At 43.6% G+C, this 16,129-nt stretch overlaps 1 protein-coding gene across 1 annotated transcript in view; it reads right to left on the minus strand.

Annotated features, from left to right (window-relative positions):
- DNAAF9 (dynein axonemal assembly factor 9) overlaps positions 1-11,856 on the minus strand; it is a 119,739-nt gene extending 107,883 nt beyond the window's left edge. Inside the window, exon 1 of the mRNA XM_081832284.1 lies at positions 11,412-11,856. Within this exon, the coding sequence (XP_081688410.1) occupies positions 11,412-11,494 (83 nt within the window). The 5' untranslated portion in view covers positions 11,495-11,856. The remainder of the gene's footprint in view (positions 1-11,411) is intronic.
- Positions 11,857-16,129: the final 4,273 nt, after the last annotated feature.

The raw sequence follows: 16,129 nt of genomic DNA on the forward strand, positions 1-16,129 counted from the left end.
TCGGGTTCCCTGCTCAGCGGGAGCCTGCTTCTCCCTGTCCAGCTCCCCCAGCTTGTGTTCCCTCTCTCACTGTCTCTCTGTCAAACAAATAAATAAAATCTTAAAAAAAAAAAAAAGATTTTATTTATTTGTTAGAGAGAAAACATGAGTGGAAGGGAGAGGGAGAAGCTGACTCCCTACTGAGCAGGGAACCCGATGTGGGCTTGATCTCAGGACCCGAGCCAAAGGCAGATGCTTAACCATCTGAGCCACCCAGGCACCCCTGAACGCTTTTTCTTTTTTAAAAAGATTTTATTTATTTTTCAGAGAGAGACCATGGGAGAGCGCAAGCAGGGGGGGTAGCAGGCAGAAGGAGGAGCAGGCTCCCTGACAAGCAAGGAGCTCTGTGTGGGACTCCATCGCAGGACCCTGGGATCATGATCAGAGTGAAAGCAGACGCTTAACCAACTGAGCCACCTAGGGTCCCTGAACATTTTCTTTTTAAGATGAATTATAAAATCAGTTTGTCAAGTTCCAGAAAAATTCCCACTGAGAATTTGTATTATGACCATACTGAATTTGGACAGCATTGAGCTCCCTACTCAGGAACATGATTTATCTCTCCATTCATTCCTCTCCTGTTTTATGTCCTTCTGTCAAGTTTTATATTTTTATTTATATAAGGTTTACACATTTCTTATTAGATTGATTCCTAAAGTTTTTGTTCCCATTTTGAATACCATCTTGAATCCATTACCTTTTTCAAACAATTTGATAAAATCAGTTCTAATAGTTTTATCTATTATCCTAGTTTTCCAAGCACTAAATCATAGCGGTTTTATCTCTTCAATATTTACAGCTTTTATTCCAACTCATTAATTCATCATGTTTTTACTGAGCACCTACTGTGTGTTAGGCACTGGTTATTCAAGAGCCGGGGGGGGGGGGGGACTTAGCAATTAATAAAAGGGCAAAAACCCTTGGGATGAAAATACTAGAATTTACATTTCATTTTTTTTTTTTTCAGAACTTACATTTTCTTTTTTACACGGAGCTCGAGCTCACAACCCTGAGATCAAGACCTGAGCTGATATCAAGAGTCAGACGCTTAACCGACTGAGCCACTCAGGAGCCCCTAGAACTTATATTCTAATTGGGAAATGAGTGAGGGAGAAATAAAAATAAATAGGAAAAGTACAGTTATCATATGGTGATAAGTGGAGGACTGAGAGTCCTAAGAGAAGGATGGGTTGCGTTTTAAAGAGAGATATTAGGAAAGGTTTTACTGAGAGGACATTTGCATAAAGACCTAAAGGAAGCTAGAGAGGAAGCTGCACAGTAAGTGCAAAGGTCCGGAAGCAGCAATGTTTACAGCAAAGTGAGGAAGACAGTAGTAACAGGAGACGAAGGCGGGGGAAGGTGGAAACTGGATTAGAGTCTTGTCAAAGTTCATGATTTGAGATTTTTCTTGGAGTGTTTTGAAAAGAGGGATGACTTATATAAGATGATTTATATTTTCATAAGATGACTTTATTTACTGTATTGGAAACAGACCAAAGGGGGACAAGAGTTGAACCTGAGAGACCAATTAAGAGCCTACTGCAAGAAGTAGATGATTATCTCTTTTGCTTATCATTTTTTTTTATTAAGTAGGCTCCATGCCTAGCGTGGAGCCCAATGCAGGGCTTGAACTCACAACCCTGATTCAAGACCTGAGCTTATATCAAGAGTCAGATGCTTAACCAACTCAGCCACCCAAGTGCCCCTCTTTTGCTTATCTTATTATATTAGCTGAAATCTTATTATGTTACTTGATTTAAATCAAGAATGAATATTAAATTTTAAGTAGATTTTGGGGGGCATCTACTAGTCTGTTAATTTCATTGATAGATTTTATTTATTTATTTATTTATTTAATTTATCAGAGAGAGTGAGAGAGGGAGAGAGTACAAGCAGGGGAAGCAGCAGAGGGAGAAGCAGGCTCCCCACTGAGCAAGGAGCCCAATGTGGGACTCGATCCCAGGATCCCGGGATCATGACCTGAGCCAAAGGCAGACATTTAACTGACTTAGCCACCCAGGCGTCCCTCATTGATAGACTTCCTGATGATGAACAACTCTTGCATTTCTGGGACAAATTCTACTTATGTGTAAAGTTGTTTTACCATACTTCTAGATTCAATATACTATTGTGTTGTTTTTTTTTTTTTAAAAGATTCTATTCATTTATTTGAGAGACAGAGCACATGAGAGGGGGGAGGGTCAGAGGGCAAAGCGAACTCCCCGCCGAGACGGGAGCCCGCTGTGGGACTCGATCCAGGGACTCCAGGATCATGACCTGAGCTGAAGGCAGTCGCTTAGCCAACTGAGCCACCCAGGCGCCCTCAATATACTATTGTTTTATTTAAATGTTTCATTTGTAGTTCTCCTTTGTGTTCTCCTTGTTAAGTACCAGGATTATGCCAGCCTCAGAAAGCAAGTGGCAAGTTTTCTGAGGTATGTACTTAACTCCGCATGCTTTCCACTTCTACCTCCCCTGATAACTAACACTGGGCTCCTACTTGGCCACCATTTCCAATTTTGACTTACCCAGGAGCAAGTCAGGGCAACTGGAGTCCTTACCAGGGATTTCCCCATTTTAGACCTGGAAGAGAAATGGCCTCTAGGGTCATAGCACAGGAAGAATGTGTATTTGGGGTTGTATGGATAGAGGCAACTATTCTGATAGAAGAGTTTTGGTTCCAGTTCTTGAGGCCCTAGTTTCTGCACCTCTTCCTGTAGGAAGTCTATATCCCTATTATTCCTTCTAGTCACATAAGGCAATGCATTCTTTTTACTTAAAACCTTTGAGTTGGGTTTCTGTCATTTGCAACAGAAAACATTCTTCTTAATACAAAATCAATCCCAACATTTAGGGATGAAGCATACAGACATCTATAACTTTAAAAAGCATTACAGGGGCACCTGGGTGGCTCAGTCGTTAAGCGTCTGACTTCAGCTCAGGTCATGATCCCAGGGTCCTGGGATCGAGCCACGCATCAGGCTCCCTGCTCGGCGGGAAGCCTGCTTCTCCCTCTCCCACTCCCCCTGCTTCTCCCTCTCCCACTCCCCCTGCTTGTGTTCCCTCTCTTGCTGTCTATCAAATAAATATATAAATAAATCTTAAAAAAAAAAGGCATTACAATATAAGATGGATTGATGGATAGAGGAATGGATATATAATGCAAATACAGCAAATATATTAAAAGTGTAGAATCTAGATATGGATACACATGAATACCACTGAACAATTCTTTCAACTTTTCTTATGAACATCTTCATAATAAAATGCTGGGGGGAAAATCAACTGTAAGACTAATATAAACAAGCCTTATCAGCATTAATTTGGACTTCAGGTACTGATTAAAAGGAGCTACTGTAGGACTACTAGGGTTTAAGAAACTTGGCCCTGAGTTAAAGTGGCAATTATTTACTCCCCTTGCAAAACTAGAGACTTGGGGGGGTGTCTGGCTGCTCAGTCAGGGGAGCATGTGACTCTTGATCTCAGGCTTGTGAGTTCAAGCCCCACACTGGGTGTGGGGATTACTTGAAAATAAAATTAAAAATAAAAAGAACACCACCCCCCGCCCAAAAAAACAACCCTAGAGACTTGGAAGAAAGGCAAAAGGCAGGATGTGTGGCAAGGCAAAAAATGTCATTTCCCACCAATGTCTTTGCTGGGGCAACAACCTGCAATGGAAAAAGCAATGCCAATGTTAAAACATGGTTAACCACTGACCATAAGTGACTCGAACTGAAAGGACATATACATACACACACAAGATATGAATGAGAAATGCATTGGCATCATTAAATATTTGATGACTTTAATTTTCTCCCAGCACTTTCATGGAGCTCACCAGAGTCATTAGTAATCCTAAGCAATATAAATTTCATTCCATATTGTTACCTCCCTATGGGAGAGACGTTTACCCAATCCATATCCATTTTCCCATTCTTTTTAACTCACAGTACCCCAATTTTATTTGGGGCAGCAATGGCCCAGTTCCTCTGCTTCTAGAGCTGACCAATGAGACATGCAGAAGCCAACATGTGGAAGCTTCTGGAGAAACTCTCTGAAGGGAAAGAACCGACTTAACTAGGAGAACTGTCCTTTCTCTTTCCCCTTGCCTGACAGACATTATAGCTGGAGTTCTTCCAGCCATTTTGTGACCATGAAGCCATGGAATCCACTTGCTAAGAACACCAAAACACACAGAAGAGGCCTGGTTCCCTCCCTGATGACTTTATATAAGGACTAGCCTGCTCTCCTTAGACAGACATCTTTTGCAAAAAAAAAAATAAACCCTTAAGTCATTATTGTTAAGCATTTTTTATCAGCTGCCAAACGTAGCTCCAACCATTAGGCCACCTTATCTAAAATGGGTAAAACTGGTGCCCAATTGCAATTCAAGTCTACACATATTTCATGAACTGGGGTTTATAAGACACTCCACAAAATTCAAGAAGTTCAGAAAATGCTACCTGCCACAAGTGGAAAATGTTATCTGGAAGTCTGTTCATGATATTCTGGTGTAACGACAGCTTATTTTCCATTTTCTTCCTTTTCTCTGTCTTTCTCTGAGCATTTCCTCACACAGTCTGCTCTTTGTAAAGTCAGTTTCACAAGTCTTCATTCAGAAAGCATCCACAATTACTTTCCCTCACTTCGACTATTAAATGCATGCCAAATATAAATGCAATGTGGGATCCTTGATTGGATCTTAGAGTAGAAAAAAGACATTAGTGGGAAAACTGGGGAAATTCAAATAAATAGTCTGGAGTACTAAAAGCCAAGTAAACAAAAGTTTACTTAGTAAATTAAAGCACTATACTAGTATTAATTTCTTAGTTTTGATAAATGCACGTGGTTATATGTAAGATGTTAACATTAGAGTAAGCTGGATGAAGGCTATATAAGAACACTCTGTACCATATTTGCAACTCACCTATAAATCTAAAATCATTTATTTCAAAATAAGAAGTTGAAAATGAAAAACATGCCAAATGAGTTGACTTTTCCTCAAACCAGGGCTCAAAATCACAGACAAAAGTTTTTTTTTTTTTTTTTTAAAGATTTTTATTTATTTATTTGACAGAGAGAGACACAGTGAGAGAGGGAACACAAGCAGGGGGAGTGGGAGAGGGAGAAGCAGGAGAGGGAGAAGCAGGCTTCCCGCTGAGCAGGGAGCCCGACGCGGGGCTCGATCCCAGGACCCTGGGATCATGACCTGAGCCGAACGCAGACGCTTAATGACTGAGCCACCCAGGCGCCCCCACAGAACACCCCACATTGCAAACCCTTTTTCTTTTCCTTTTTTTAAACTTTCAGGGCAAAACAACAATAATTTAAGCTGTGTAACTCTGTAGGGCATCTGCATCTCATTCACTCCCTTCTCTAAAAATTAGAACATCACAGAAAAGCCCAAGAACTATGAAACATTTTCAGGATACTGTACATTATTAATGCCACCATATTCACTAAATTAAGAGTCCTCAGTACACAGTCATCCCAGATACAAGTGCGAAGGCAGATACTCAGACCTCTACCTCTGGGTAGGAAATAAGACCATAAAAGCCTAACTAAGCAAACCCTCTTTGCTTCTACAGGCACCACACCAAGCCTCCCCGGCCAGCATCTAAGCAAGTATACTGGAGGTAAAGCTTTGCATTTTCAGATATACAGTGCTTTGCATTCTGAGTTTTCTTAAGGCAATACCCATCTGTACAATATCAATTATTATTTCTGTGTATCTGTAAACCCAAAAGAGTACCATGGGTATTGGCTATTGGCCAATAAATATCACCTGAAGAGATAACTTGCCCTTGTGAGGCTTTACTGAAGTGCTCTCTGTAGAACATCACTATCATAAACCACTGCTCACCATCTAGCTCACATGTGATTCTTCATTCTCTGAACACCTATGAAATTTAACATAGCCCACATCTTCAACTGTAATTATTCTCTATTCATTCAATAAATAATTAAGGCAAGCAATATTTCATAATAGCTTACAACAGCAGTTCATATTTACTGAATGCTGTCTATGTGCCAGACACTGATCTAAGTACTAGGGCAAGCAATGTGGGAAATGGCAATAAAAAATGGTCCCAGGCCTTTGGTATTCCAGAGATAACAAAGCAAGTCCTTCCTTGTTAGTCCCTTAACAAGGAAGAAATTCCACCTGTACATGGTATAGAGGATCCCCAGCACAGGAACCCCTTAATCAGACTGTTTTGCTAGAGCACATCCTCCAATGGCTTCTTAATAAAGGGTGCATGTGAGGTCAAACTTTGAGAATTTGCATGTGTGAAATGTCTTTATCCATCCCTCACACCTGCTTGAGAGTATGGATGGATACTGAATTCTGGGAAGGAATCCATTTTCCTTCAGAAGGCACTGCTTCTCCATTATCTTCCAGTTTCCAATCTTGCTGCAATCCTCTGATTCCTGACCCTATCTATGTGATTTGCAGATATTCTTTTGACTTTATAGCACTCAAAAATTTCATGATGTTCTACCTTGGCATGGATATTTTTAAATTAGTTATGCTGGACTATCGGAAAGTCCTTTTGATCTGGAAACTCATGTCCTCTGGTTTTGAGAAAATCAATCAATTAATTAATTAGTTTATTTAACTTCTTGCTTTATTTTATTTTGGCTGATTTCTTCATGCCATCAAACAATAACCACCCGCTAGCCCTTGTTGTTACAAATACCTACAAACGTCTAGGTCATTCAGTTCTCCACATTCCCTAAAGATTTTTAGCTTCTCGTTCATTATCTCTTTTGCTATTACTACTCCCACCTTCACTCATGATAATTTCAGTAAGCACTAAGACAGGTAATCCTCCCACTATCCTTACCTCTCAGTTCTTTTACTCCTGTCTTCCAATGATGTCCTCTATCCTACTTGAGCCACACACTTCCACAGTGTCCACGTCCAAACAGCTCAACATAGCTGAAGGAAAAGCATACAACCATGCTAACCGGGTCTCACCTTAAATTTATGACAACAAACAGCAAATGGGCACTTGTAGCTGCCTGGCAATCCTAAAACATTTCCTTATTTAACTCATTTTCCCCAACTCTCCTGGATGGATTTTACACCTTCTTTCTTCTCAAACTTCTAACACCTTCTCTACTCTTCATTTTTAGCTGAAGATCTGCCTTCTTATTTAACTGCAAATATAGAAGTAAACAGAAAAGAATTTTCACTTTCTTCCACCACCAAGCTACCAACACACTAGCATTTGGGTCTATATACTCACCACAGATGAACTGTCCATGCACCTATACAGCCTGAGGCCAATGTATCTATTTATGTCCTAGATCCCATTCCCTCTCACCTGCTCAAGGACTTCACTCCTGCAATTGTCCCTTCTTTTAATTATCATTTTCCTCTTTGTACTCCATCATTCCCATCAGCCTCAAATGTTTTAGGGAGGCTATAATGTCTGTCCACCTAAAAACAAAAAGAACTCTAACACTTCTACCCTTCCAACCAGAGCCCTATTTCTCTGCTTTCTCTGATAACCATAGCCCTATTATTCCACTCTCTCTCACAGCCACAGCCTTATTGCCCAGCTCTTCAATCCTTGAAACAACATCATTATGACTATCTATATGCACTGTCTTCAATTCTTCTCCTCCCATTTTCTCTTGAACCCACTGCACCAAACCTGTTCTTGTCAAGGTCACCAATGACCTCTATGTTACCAAATACAATAATCTATTCTTAGTCCTCATCATCCCATCAATGGTACTTATCATTTGGCTTTCCATGACTCCTGGATTCTTCTCCCATCTCAGAGGTAGGAAGCCACTTTCCATCAGAATTTGGAAACCACTGCTACACTGTCTTTCGTAGACACGATACCCCAGGGCTTGGATGTTGGTCTTTATCTACATTTGCTCCCAGGATCTCTATCTGGTCTCAAAGATTTAAATAAAAATGTGGGAGTCATCAGCGTAGTACTTCCAGTCCCAGTCTTTCTCCTGAACTCCAGATTAATATACCCGAACTGCCCATCCAATCTCTCCATTTGGATATCTATTAGGCAACTCAAATGAATAAGGCCAAACCTGAACTCATTTTCTCCACAAAACTGCTCTAATTCCAGTGTTCCCAGTATCAGTAAATGGCAATTTCATTCTTCCAACAGTTGAGCTCAAAACTGACTATGCCTTCTTACATTATTGTTCCTTCAGCCCTATTTCTTCCTCAGTACTTATTTCTCAACACTCTGTATTATGATTTGTACTGTTTTTATCTCTTTCCACTTATAAAGGAGCTCTTTGAGGGCACTGGCCTACCTTATTTGTCTCACAACACCTAGCCCAGTGTATGTTGGATTATTTGTATAAAGAGGAGTAAAATTTAAACTGATAAACAAGTCCTGAGCAGGATCAGGTCCTTCTGCAGAAAGAGATTCTGAAGTAGGAAAGCATTATTTCAGCTATTTCCACTGGTTCCTTAGCACAAGTCAAGATATTACTTGGTAAGAACTCCAAAATCTCAGTGGCTTGAAACAATGAAGGTTTACTATTTGCTCTGCATGTCAAACATAAGTCACCTGGAAGTTTGCTTTGAGTCCCAGACTGATGGATTAGCCACTACCTGCAACACCAACAGTCACCACAGTAGAGGGAAAGATCACAGCAAATCATACACCAGAAGCTTTTACCATGAAGGAATACACATCATTCCTGAACACACTGACTGACCAAAAGCAACTCATAAGGCCATACCCAACTTCAAGGGGGCAAGCAAGTATAATTATACCACATGCCCAGGCGGCGGAAACCAAAAATAGCTGATGAGCAGCACTGATGACTACCACATCCTGAAAAAGCAGCTTCTAGTTCTAAGCAACAGCATTTTAACTCCTGACCTCTATTCCCCATCTGTGAAAATGAACTCCATTGCTAGAAGGGAACCACACATTTGCAAAGTACTACCTATGGGTCTTTAGGAATGTAACTTCACCAGTTAGGCCTGCCTCTTTCATCACTCAGGAGTCAGAGTGCTGCAAAGAATCCAAATATGGGTGACAGGAAAGTGCTGAGCCCATACCTGCCACTCAATGTCAAAAGTCAGGAAAAGGCGTGAATGGGTAAGAAAAGCATGTTCAGTTATGTAGAAGTAGGGTAAAAGAGGAGAACCCTGACTCAATTTCTTTTTCTTTTTTTAAAGATTTTATTTATTTATTTATTTGACAGAGAGAGACAGCGAGAGCAGGAACACAAGCAGGGGGAGTGGGAGAGGGAGAAGCAGGCTCCCCGCGGAGCAGGGAGCCCAATGTGGGGCTCGGTCCTAGGACCCTGGGATCACGACCTGAGCCGAAGGCAGATGCTTAACGACTGAGCCACCCAGGCACCCCCTGACTCGATTTCTTTTAACAAAGGTAAAACAGGCCTTGGGGTCCTTGCACTACCCTGTGTCTGAAGACCAACAAGTTTCACTCAAACCACTTGTTTTAAGATTCAGAGTTTACGATTAATAAAGTTAGCCAACATTAATTTAACAAAGAAACACGATTTTTTAAAAATGCTGTGCACTGCCATGTTCCTAGAAACAAGGAAGGCAGCAGTTATTTTAGAGATGGATTTCACTGGGAAGCTTTTTTCTCCTAAAAGTTTCAAAGACTCAAGATTCCTAAGCTCAAAATGATCTGGGATGAACCCCAAGTCTATCTGGAGCTTAGATTTAATGGATGGCTGCTCCAAATTCTTAAGTATCCTGTGCAGGGGCGCCTGGCTAGCTCAGTCGGTAGAGCACGCAATTCTTGATCTCAGAGTCGTGAGTTGAAGCCTCACGTTGGGCATGGAGCCTACTTTAAAAAAAAAAAGAAAAAAGAAGTATCCTGTGCAGTTTCTATTCTGTACAAAGTTCAGATACTTTCTAACAGTGAAAGTGGCTGCCAGAAATGTTAGGACAGATTGGAGATGGTTACCATAAGCAACTAAACACTTAGAACACAAGGAATTCCACTAAAGAGCAGAGCAGGAATTCAACCAATGTCACCTGCTAAATTAGAAGCAAATTAGGACTCCCAAATGCAACCATGGGTATCTAGCCCTACCTCTCCCAACCTTTATTCATTCAACAAACAGGGGTGGGGAAAGGAATGCCAAGAAGTAAGCGAGGGACAGGATTTTAAGATTTAGTTCTTGCTCTCCATGAATTTGTTCTTGTTAAAACAAAACAAAAAAACAGATTGGCGAGCAAAAAGTTAAAAATACAATGCCTTAAGTACCATAACAAGGATACAAGAAGAACCATTTTAACGTATAAGTTAACAATCTCCTTTCAAGGGAACAACATATTTGCTTTGCTAAGTTATTAAAATAGAGAAAAAGCAAAACAAAACAAAACAAAAAAACCCCTCTTCTGGTTTAATGACAGTTTAGCAGATCCCAAAGCCTATTTCTCTCCCTCTTCTTTCTTCTCTCTCAACGATCTCTGCCGCAAATGCTCCTTCATTCCAACCTCCACACTCTGCTAACGGCCCCATAACAGCTCCATCGCAAACAATGCCCAGACTATCAAGGTCAGCCCCAAAGGCACTGGGAGCAGAAATCGGAAACGGGTCTTCCTATAACGAAAAGGAGCGGGGACCCTCCCCATCCCGAGGCACCCAGGGGCTGTCTCTAGCCCCAGGGGCTTAGAGTCCGCCAATTCCTCAGGGGCTCGGGGTCCGCCAATTTTGGGGGTTCTAGGCCTCTTTTTCCTATTCATCCAGTTAGTTGTCTCTCCTGCGCCTCCCCCCAACCTGAGCTCCCTATTGTGGAAGGAGGGAGAGTCGCGATGCAGGCTGGGGCATGGGGAGGTGGGGGAACGCGCAATAGGGAAGATGCTGTCAGCGTGTATGTATGTAGGGGGCGGGAGGGGGGCATTCTTTAGGGATGATGCTGTCAAGGGGGAAGGCCCTAGAGAAGACCTACTGTATGGGGAGATTATAGGTAAACCGTTTCTGGGGAAACCTATTCGGGGGCTCTACCCAAAGGAGCTACTGTGCGGGAAGGTCTCCACAGATAGGCGTTTCTGGGGGAAATATTCTAAGAGGAAGGCAAGTGAGTTACGCATAGAGAACCCACTGCAGAGGTTCTCCCCAGGGGAATCTTTCCTGGGAGAAACCTACAGGGACGGGGATGTCATAGTAGGGGGTCTCCACAGAGGTGCCGCTGTGGAGTTGTCTACAGGGGAGCCGTTGTGGGAGCCGCTACACAGGGCGCAGTTCCTGGGGAAACGTCCCTCAGGCAGCCGTTTAGGGAAAACCATCTGCAAGGAAGCCATGTCGGACCACGCCCTGCGGCGGGAGGCGTCGCCCGACCCCAACAGCCCGCAAGCCCCGGCCCGGCCGCCCCTCTGTAGCCTCGGCCCCGCGTACCTGACGGAGGGCGACCCGCGGCCGCAGCCGCCGGGGGACCGCGTGCGGGGCAGCCCAAGCCGGTGCGGGGGGTACACGTCCATGGCGGCGAGCGGCGAAGGAGGACGCTGCCGCGGCGAGGGTCGCTCAGGCCCGCGGGGCAGCTGAAAGCCCGCTGCGGCCGGGCGGGGCGGCGGGGCGTGCCGGGTGGGCGGGGGGCGCGGCGCGCGGGGGCACGTCGGGGCGGAGACGGGGCCGGGTGCGCGCGCAAGGATCGTGGATGGGGGCGTCGGGGCCCGTTGGGCTGGGGGTGGGCGCACCGCCGCAGGGCCGCGCCCTCCTTAACCTGTGAGGCAGCCTGGCCGGACGTGGGGAGCGCGGGTCCCCAGGATGAGGGTTTCCACGCCGAGGCTCTGCCCTGTCCTCAGGCCCCGCATCATGGAGTGGGGCTCTCTGCTGCGCCCCCAGCCACGCACGCGGACGCGCCCGGGGGCGGGGCCTTGGTTCGCCCCGCCCCGCTCTGCCGGCTTCGGCCTCCAGCCAAGGCTTCCACTGCGGCAGCCAGGTCCCGGGGCCTGAGCACCTCCCACGTTCCGGTCTCGCTTCCCTAGATCTCCCAGGCGGGTGCCTCGCTACTCTTTCTTCACCCACTGCTAATTAACTGCTCACCCTCCCTTCAAACATCCAGCCGATTCCTAGCCGACTTCAGGTTAGCGGTGCGCTCACACTCATGCGCAGGGCATGGGCGTCAGGGTTTCATCGGTTCCAGGAGGATCCCTGCCTTTTACTGTTCAGATCCTGTCTGGACCTGTTTCAGACTGCAGGGTCTTGTACAAGAAACCTAATCCCGCCGAGACTCAGTCTTTTCGTGTGTAAAACGGGGGAAATGCTTAGTTGTTAGGGTTATCAGTAGTTTCGCTTACTCAGGACGTGTTTTGATTTTGTCTTGTGTCGCGTACTGACTTCAGGATGCCTTACATGCCCTGTATTCATCTTTTTGTAGTCAATTACAAAAATTTTAGTTATTTTTCCGCTGAGGCAATCTGAGCTTAAATCACTTAAATGGCAACGTTAGCTGAAATATCCTACCTCCGCAACTAAAAATATCTGGATAATCCCTATGGTTCTTCCGGCAGGTTTAGCTGAGGGAAGACCGAAAGAAAGGACTAGAAATTAAAAGTACTTATTATTCGTATTCAAAAAAGGACTTTTCTTGGCTCAAGTTTCAAGTCGTGAGCAAGTAACCACCATTATTTAGAGATAACTTCGCATCAAAACACAAGCTCTGAAAATCAGCCAATCAGCGACAGCTTCACTCCAGTGGCTCTGCTTCTGAAAATCAGCCAGTCAACAACAGCTTCACTCCAGTAACTATGCTTCTGAAAGTTAGTAAATCAATGACAGCCCCAGGCTTCTGAAAGTCAGCCAATCATTGACAGCTCCACGCTTTTAGACAACAGCCAATCAGCAAAGTGCCTCGCTCCGATGGCCAGGCTTCAGAAGTTAGCTGGGTCTTCAGCTGCCTTGGTGACCACACTAACAGAGCTGGAAGTCGGTCGATAGGGAGCTGCGTTCTTCCGTTTCTGAAATACCTCCAATCCTCCAACGCAAGGCTTCCCAAAACATTATATAAGAGCAGCTCTGGCTTTGTTGAGGGAGACTGTGGATTGTGCCTTACAAGTACAGCTCTCCTTTGCAGGCAGAGAAGTTCATCTTTTTCTGCATCAGATATTGAGTTCATTTTTTTTTTTAATTCCGAAGTTCGAAATCCTTTTAAGATTCAACTCCCAGCTACCATTAGTTATGAGTTTGGACTTCTGACAACTCAGTCTCAGCCGTGAGATTTATAAATACAACCTTTTCAAGTCTTGCGATGGTTGCTATTATCTTTTTCTTTTCTTTTTAAAAAGATTTTATTTTTAACTAATCTCTACACCCAACGTGGGGCCGAACCCACAACCGGGAGATAAAGAGTCTCATGCTCCACTGACTGAACCTGCCATGTGCCCCCAGTTATTTATTTTTTTGCAGTTCTATGGGTATGTTCACAAAATTGTACAGTCACCACAACCAGTTTTAGAACATTTTCATCACCCCAACAAGAAAACCTACACCTTTTATAAAAGCAGCCATTTCCCCTTTTCTCTCCAATGGTCCCAGCCTTAGGCAACCATTAATCTCTCTCTCTCTCTCTGTATGGATTTGCCCATTCTTAACATTTCCTATAAGCTGAATCATACAGTATATGGTCCTTTGTGACTGACTTATTTCATTTAGCATAATGTTTTCAAGGTTCATCCATGTTGTAGCATGTGTAAGAATTTCATTTTTATGGTCAAATAACTTTCTATTGTATGGATAAATCACATCCACTAATCAGTTGATGTACATTTGGGTTTTTTCCACATTTTTCCTATTTTATTTTTTAGCTAATGTTGCTATGAACATTAGTGTACAAGTTCTGATGTGGACATATGTTTTCAGTTCTCTTGGGTGTATTACCTCAGCATGAAATTACTGGGTCATATGGTAACTCTTTAACCTTTTGAGGCTCTTCCAAACTATTTTTCAAAGCAGCTGTACCATTTACATTCTCACCAGCAATATATATGAGTTCCAATTTCTCTAAATCCTCGCCAATACTTATTATCCATCTTTTTGATTGATTATAGCCATCTTAGTGGGTGTGAAGTGGTATCTCATTGTGGTTTTGGTCTGCATTTCCCTGATAGCTAATGATGTTGAGCATCTTTTCATGTATTTATTAGCCATTTGTACATCTTTTTGGAGAAATGTCTGTTCAGAACTTTTGCCCCTTTTTTTCAAAGATTTTATTTATTTATTTGAGAGAGAGAGAGCAAGCACGAGTGGGGGACAGAGGCAGAGGGAGAAGCAGACTCCCTGCTGAGCAGGGAGCCCGATGTGGGGCTGGATCCCAGGATCCTGGGATCATGACCTGAGCCAAAGGCAGACGCTTAACCGACTGAGCCACCCAGGCGCCCCTCTTTTCCCATTTTTTATTGGGTTATTTTCCTTTTTTATTAAGTTGTAATAGTTCTTTATATATTCTAGATACAAGTCTCTTATTGGCTTTATGATTTGCAAAATTTTTTTCCCATTCTATGGATTGTCTTTCCACATTCCTGATAGTGTCCTTTGAAGCACAAAATTTTTAATTTTGATAGTATCCAATTTATATATTTTTTCTTCCTTCTTTCCTTCCCTTCCTTCCTCCCTCCTTTCCTCTTTCTTCCTTCCTTCCTTCCCTCCTTTCTTTCTTTCTTTCCTTCTTTCTTTTTAAAGTAGGCTCCATGCCCAATGTGGAGCACAATGCGGGGCCTGAGCTCACGACCCTGAGATCAAGACCTGAGCTGAGGAGTGCCTGAGTGACCCAGTCAGTTAAGTGTCTGCCTACAGCTCAGGTCATGATCTCAGGGTCTTGGAATCAAGCCTCACATTGGGATCCTGCCAAGTAGGGAGTCTGCTCCTCCCTCTCCTCCCCACTTGTGCTCTCTCTTGCTTGCTCTCTCTCTCTCTCAAATAAATAAAATCTTAAAAAAAAAAAAAAAAAGGCCTGAGCTGAGATCAAGAGTTGGACACCCAACATGGGGTGCTTGGGTGGCTTAGTCAGCTAGATGTCCACCTTTGGCTCAGGTTGTGATCCCAGGGTCCTGGGATGGAGCCCCGCATCGGGAATCCCTGCTAAGCAGGGAGCCTGCTTCTCCCTCTCCCTCTGCTGCTCCCCCTGATTGTTCTCTTTCCCATGCTCTCTCTCTCTCTGAAATAAATAAAATCTTAAAAAAAAAGAGTTGGACACCCAACAGACTGAGCCACCCAGGCACTCCATTTTTTCCTTTTGTTGCTTGTGTTTTGGGGTCATATCTAAGAAACCATTGCCTAATTCAAGGTCATGAGGATTTACCCCCCATTTTCTTCTAAGAGTTTAACAGTTTTGGCTCTTAAATATAGGCATTTGGTACATTTTGAGTTAATTTTTGTATGTGGTATGAGGTAGGGGTCCAACTTCATTCTTCTGCATGTGGCTATCTAGTTGTCTCAGCACCCATTTCTTGAACAGACTATTCTTTTCCCATTGAATTGTCTTGGCACTCTTGTTGAAAATCAGTTGTTACCTCTTTTTTATTTGTGTATATTTGAACTCCAAAATGCCAAAATGCAAGTGTGAAGTTCATGATGAATTTTCTGAACAGTGAACATTTATTAAATGAGGAAAAAGTGCTTTCAAAGCTCTATGTGTCATATGCAAGTGTTATTCAATATTGAAAGTGGTGGAGGGGTACCTGGCTGGCTCAGTTGGTGGAGTATTCAACTCTTGATCTCAGGGTCATGAGTGCAAGCCCCACGTTGGGTATAGAGATTACTTAAAAATAAAATCTTAGGCGGTGCCTGGGTGGCTCAGTCAGTTAAGCGTCTGCCCTCGGCTCAGGTCATGATCCCAGTGTCCTGGGACTGAGTCCTGCATCGGGCTCCCTGATCAGCGGGGTGTCTACTTCTTCCTTTGACCCTCCCCCATGCTCATGCATGCCCTGTCTCTCACTCTCTCTCTAAAATAAATAAATAAAATCTTAGGGGTGCCTGGGTGGTGCAGTCGGTTGAGTGTCCGACTTGGTTTTGGCTCAGGTCGTGATCTCGGGGTCATGGGACCAAGCCCCGAGTAGGGCTCTGTACTCCACTTGGAGTCCACTTGAGATTCTCTCTTTCCCCCTCTCTGCTCCTCC

The sequence above is a fragment of the Leptonychotes weddellii genome, chromosome 10, assembly GCF_054177405.1.
Source record: "Leptonychotes weddellii isolate Sample4059 chromosome 10, ASM5417740v2, whole genome shotgun sequence".
In the NCBI taxonomy this organism is placed as follows: domain Eukaryota; kingdom Metazoa; phylum Chordata; class Mammalia; order Carnivora; family Phocidae; genus Leptonychotes; species Leptonychotes weddellii.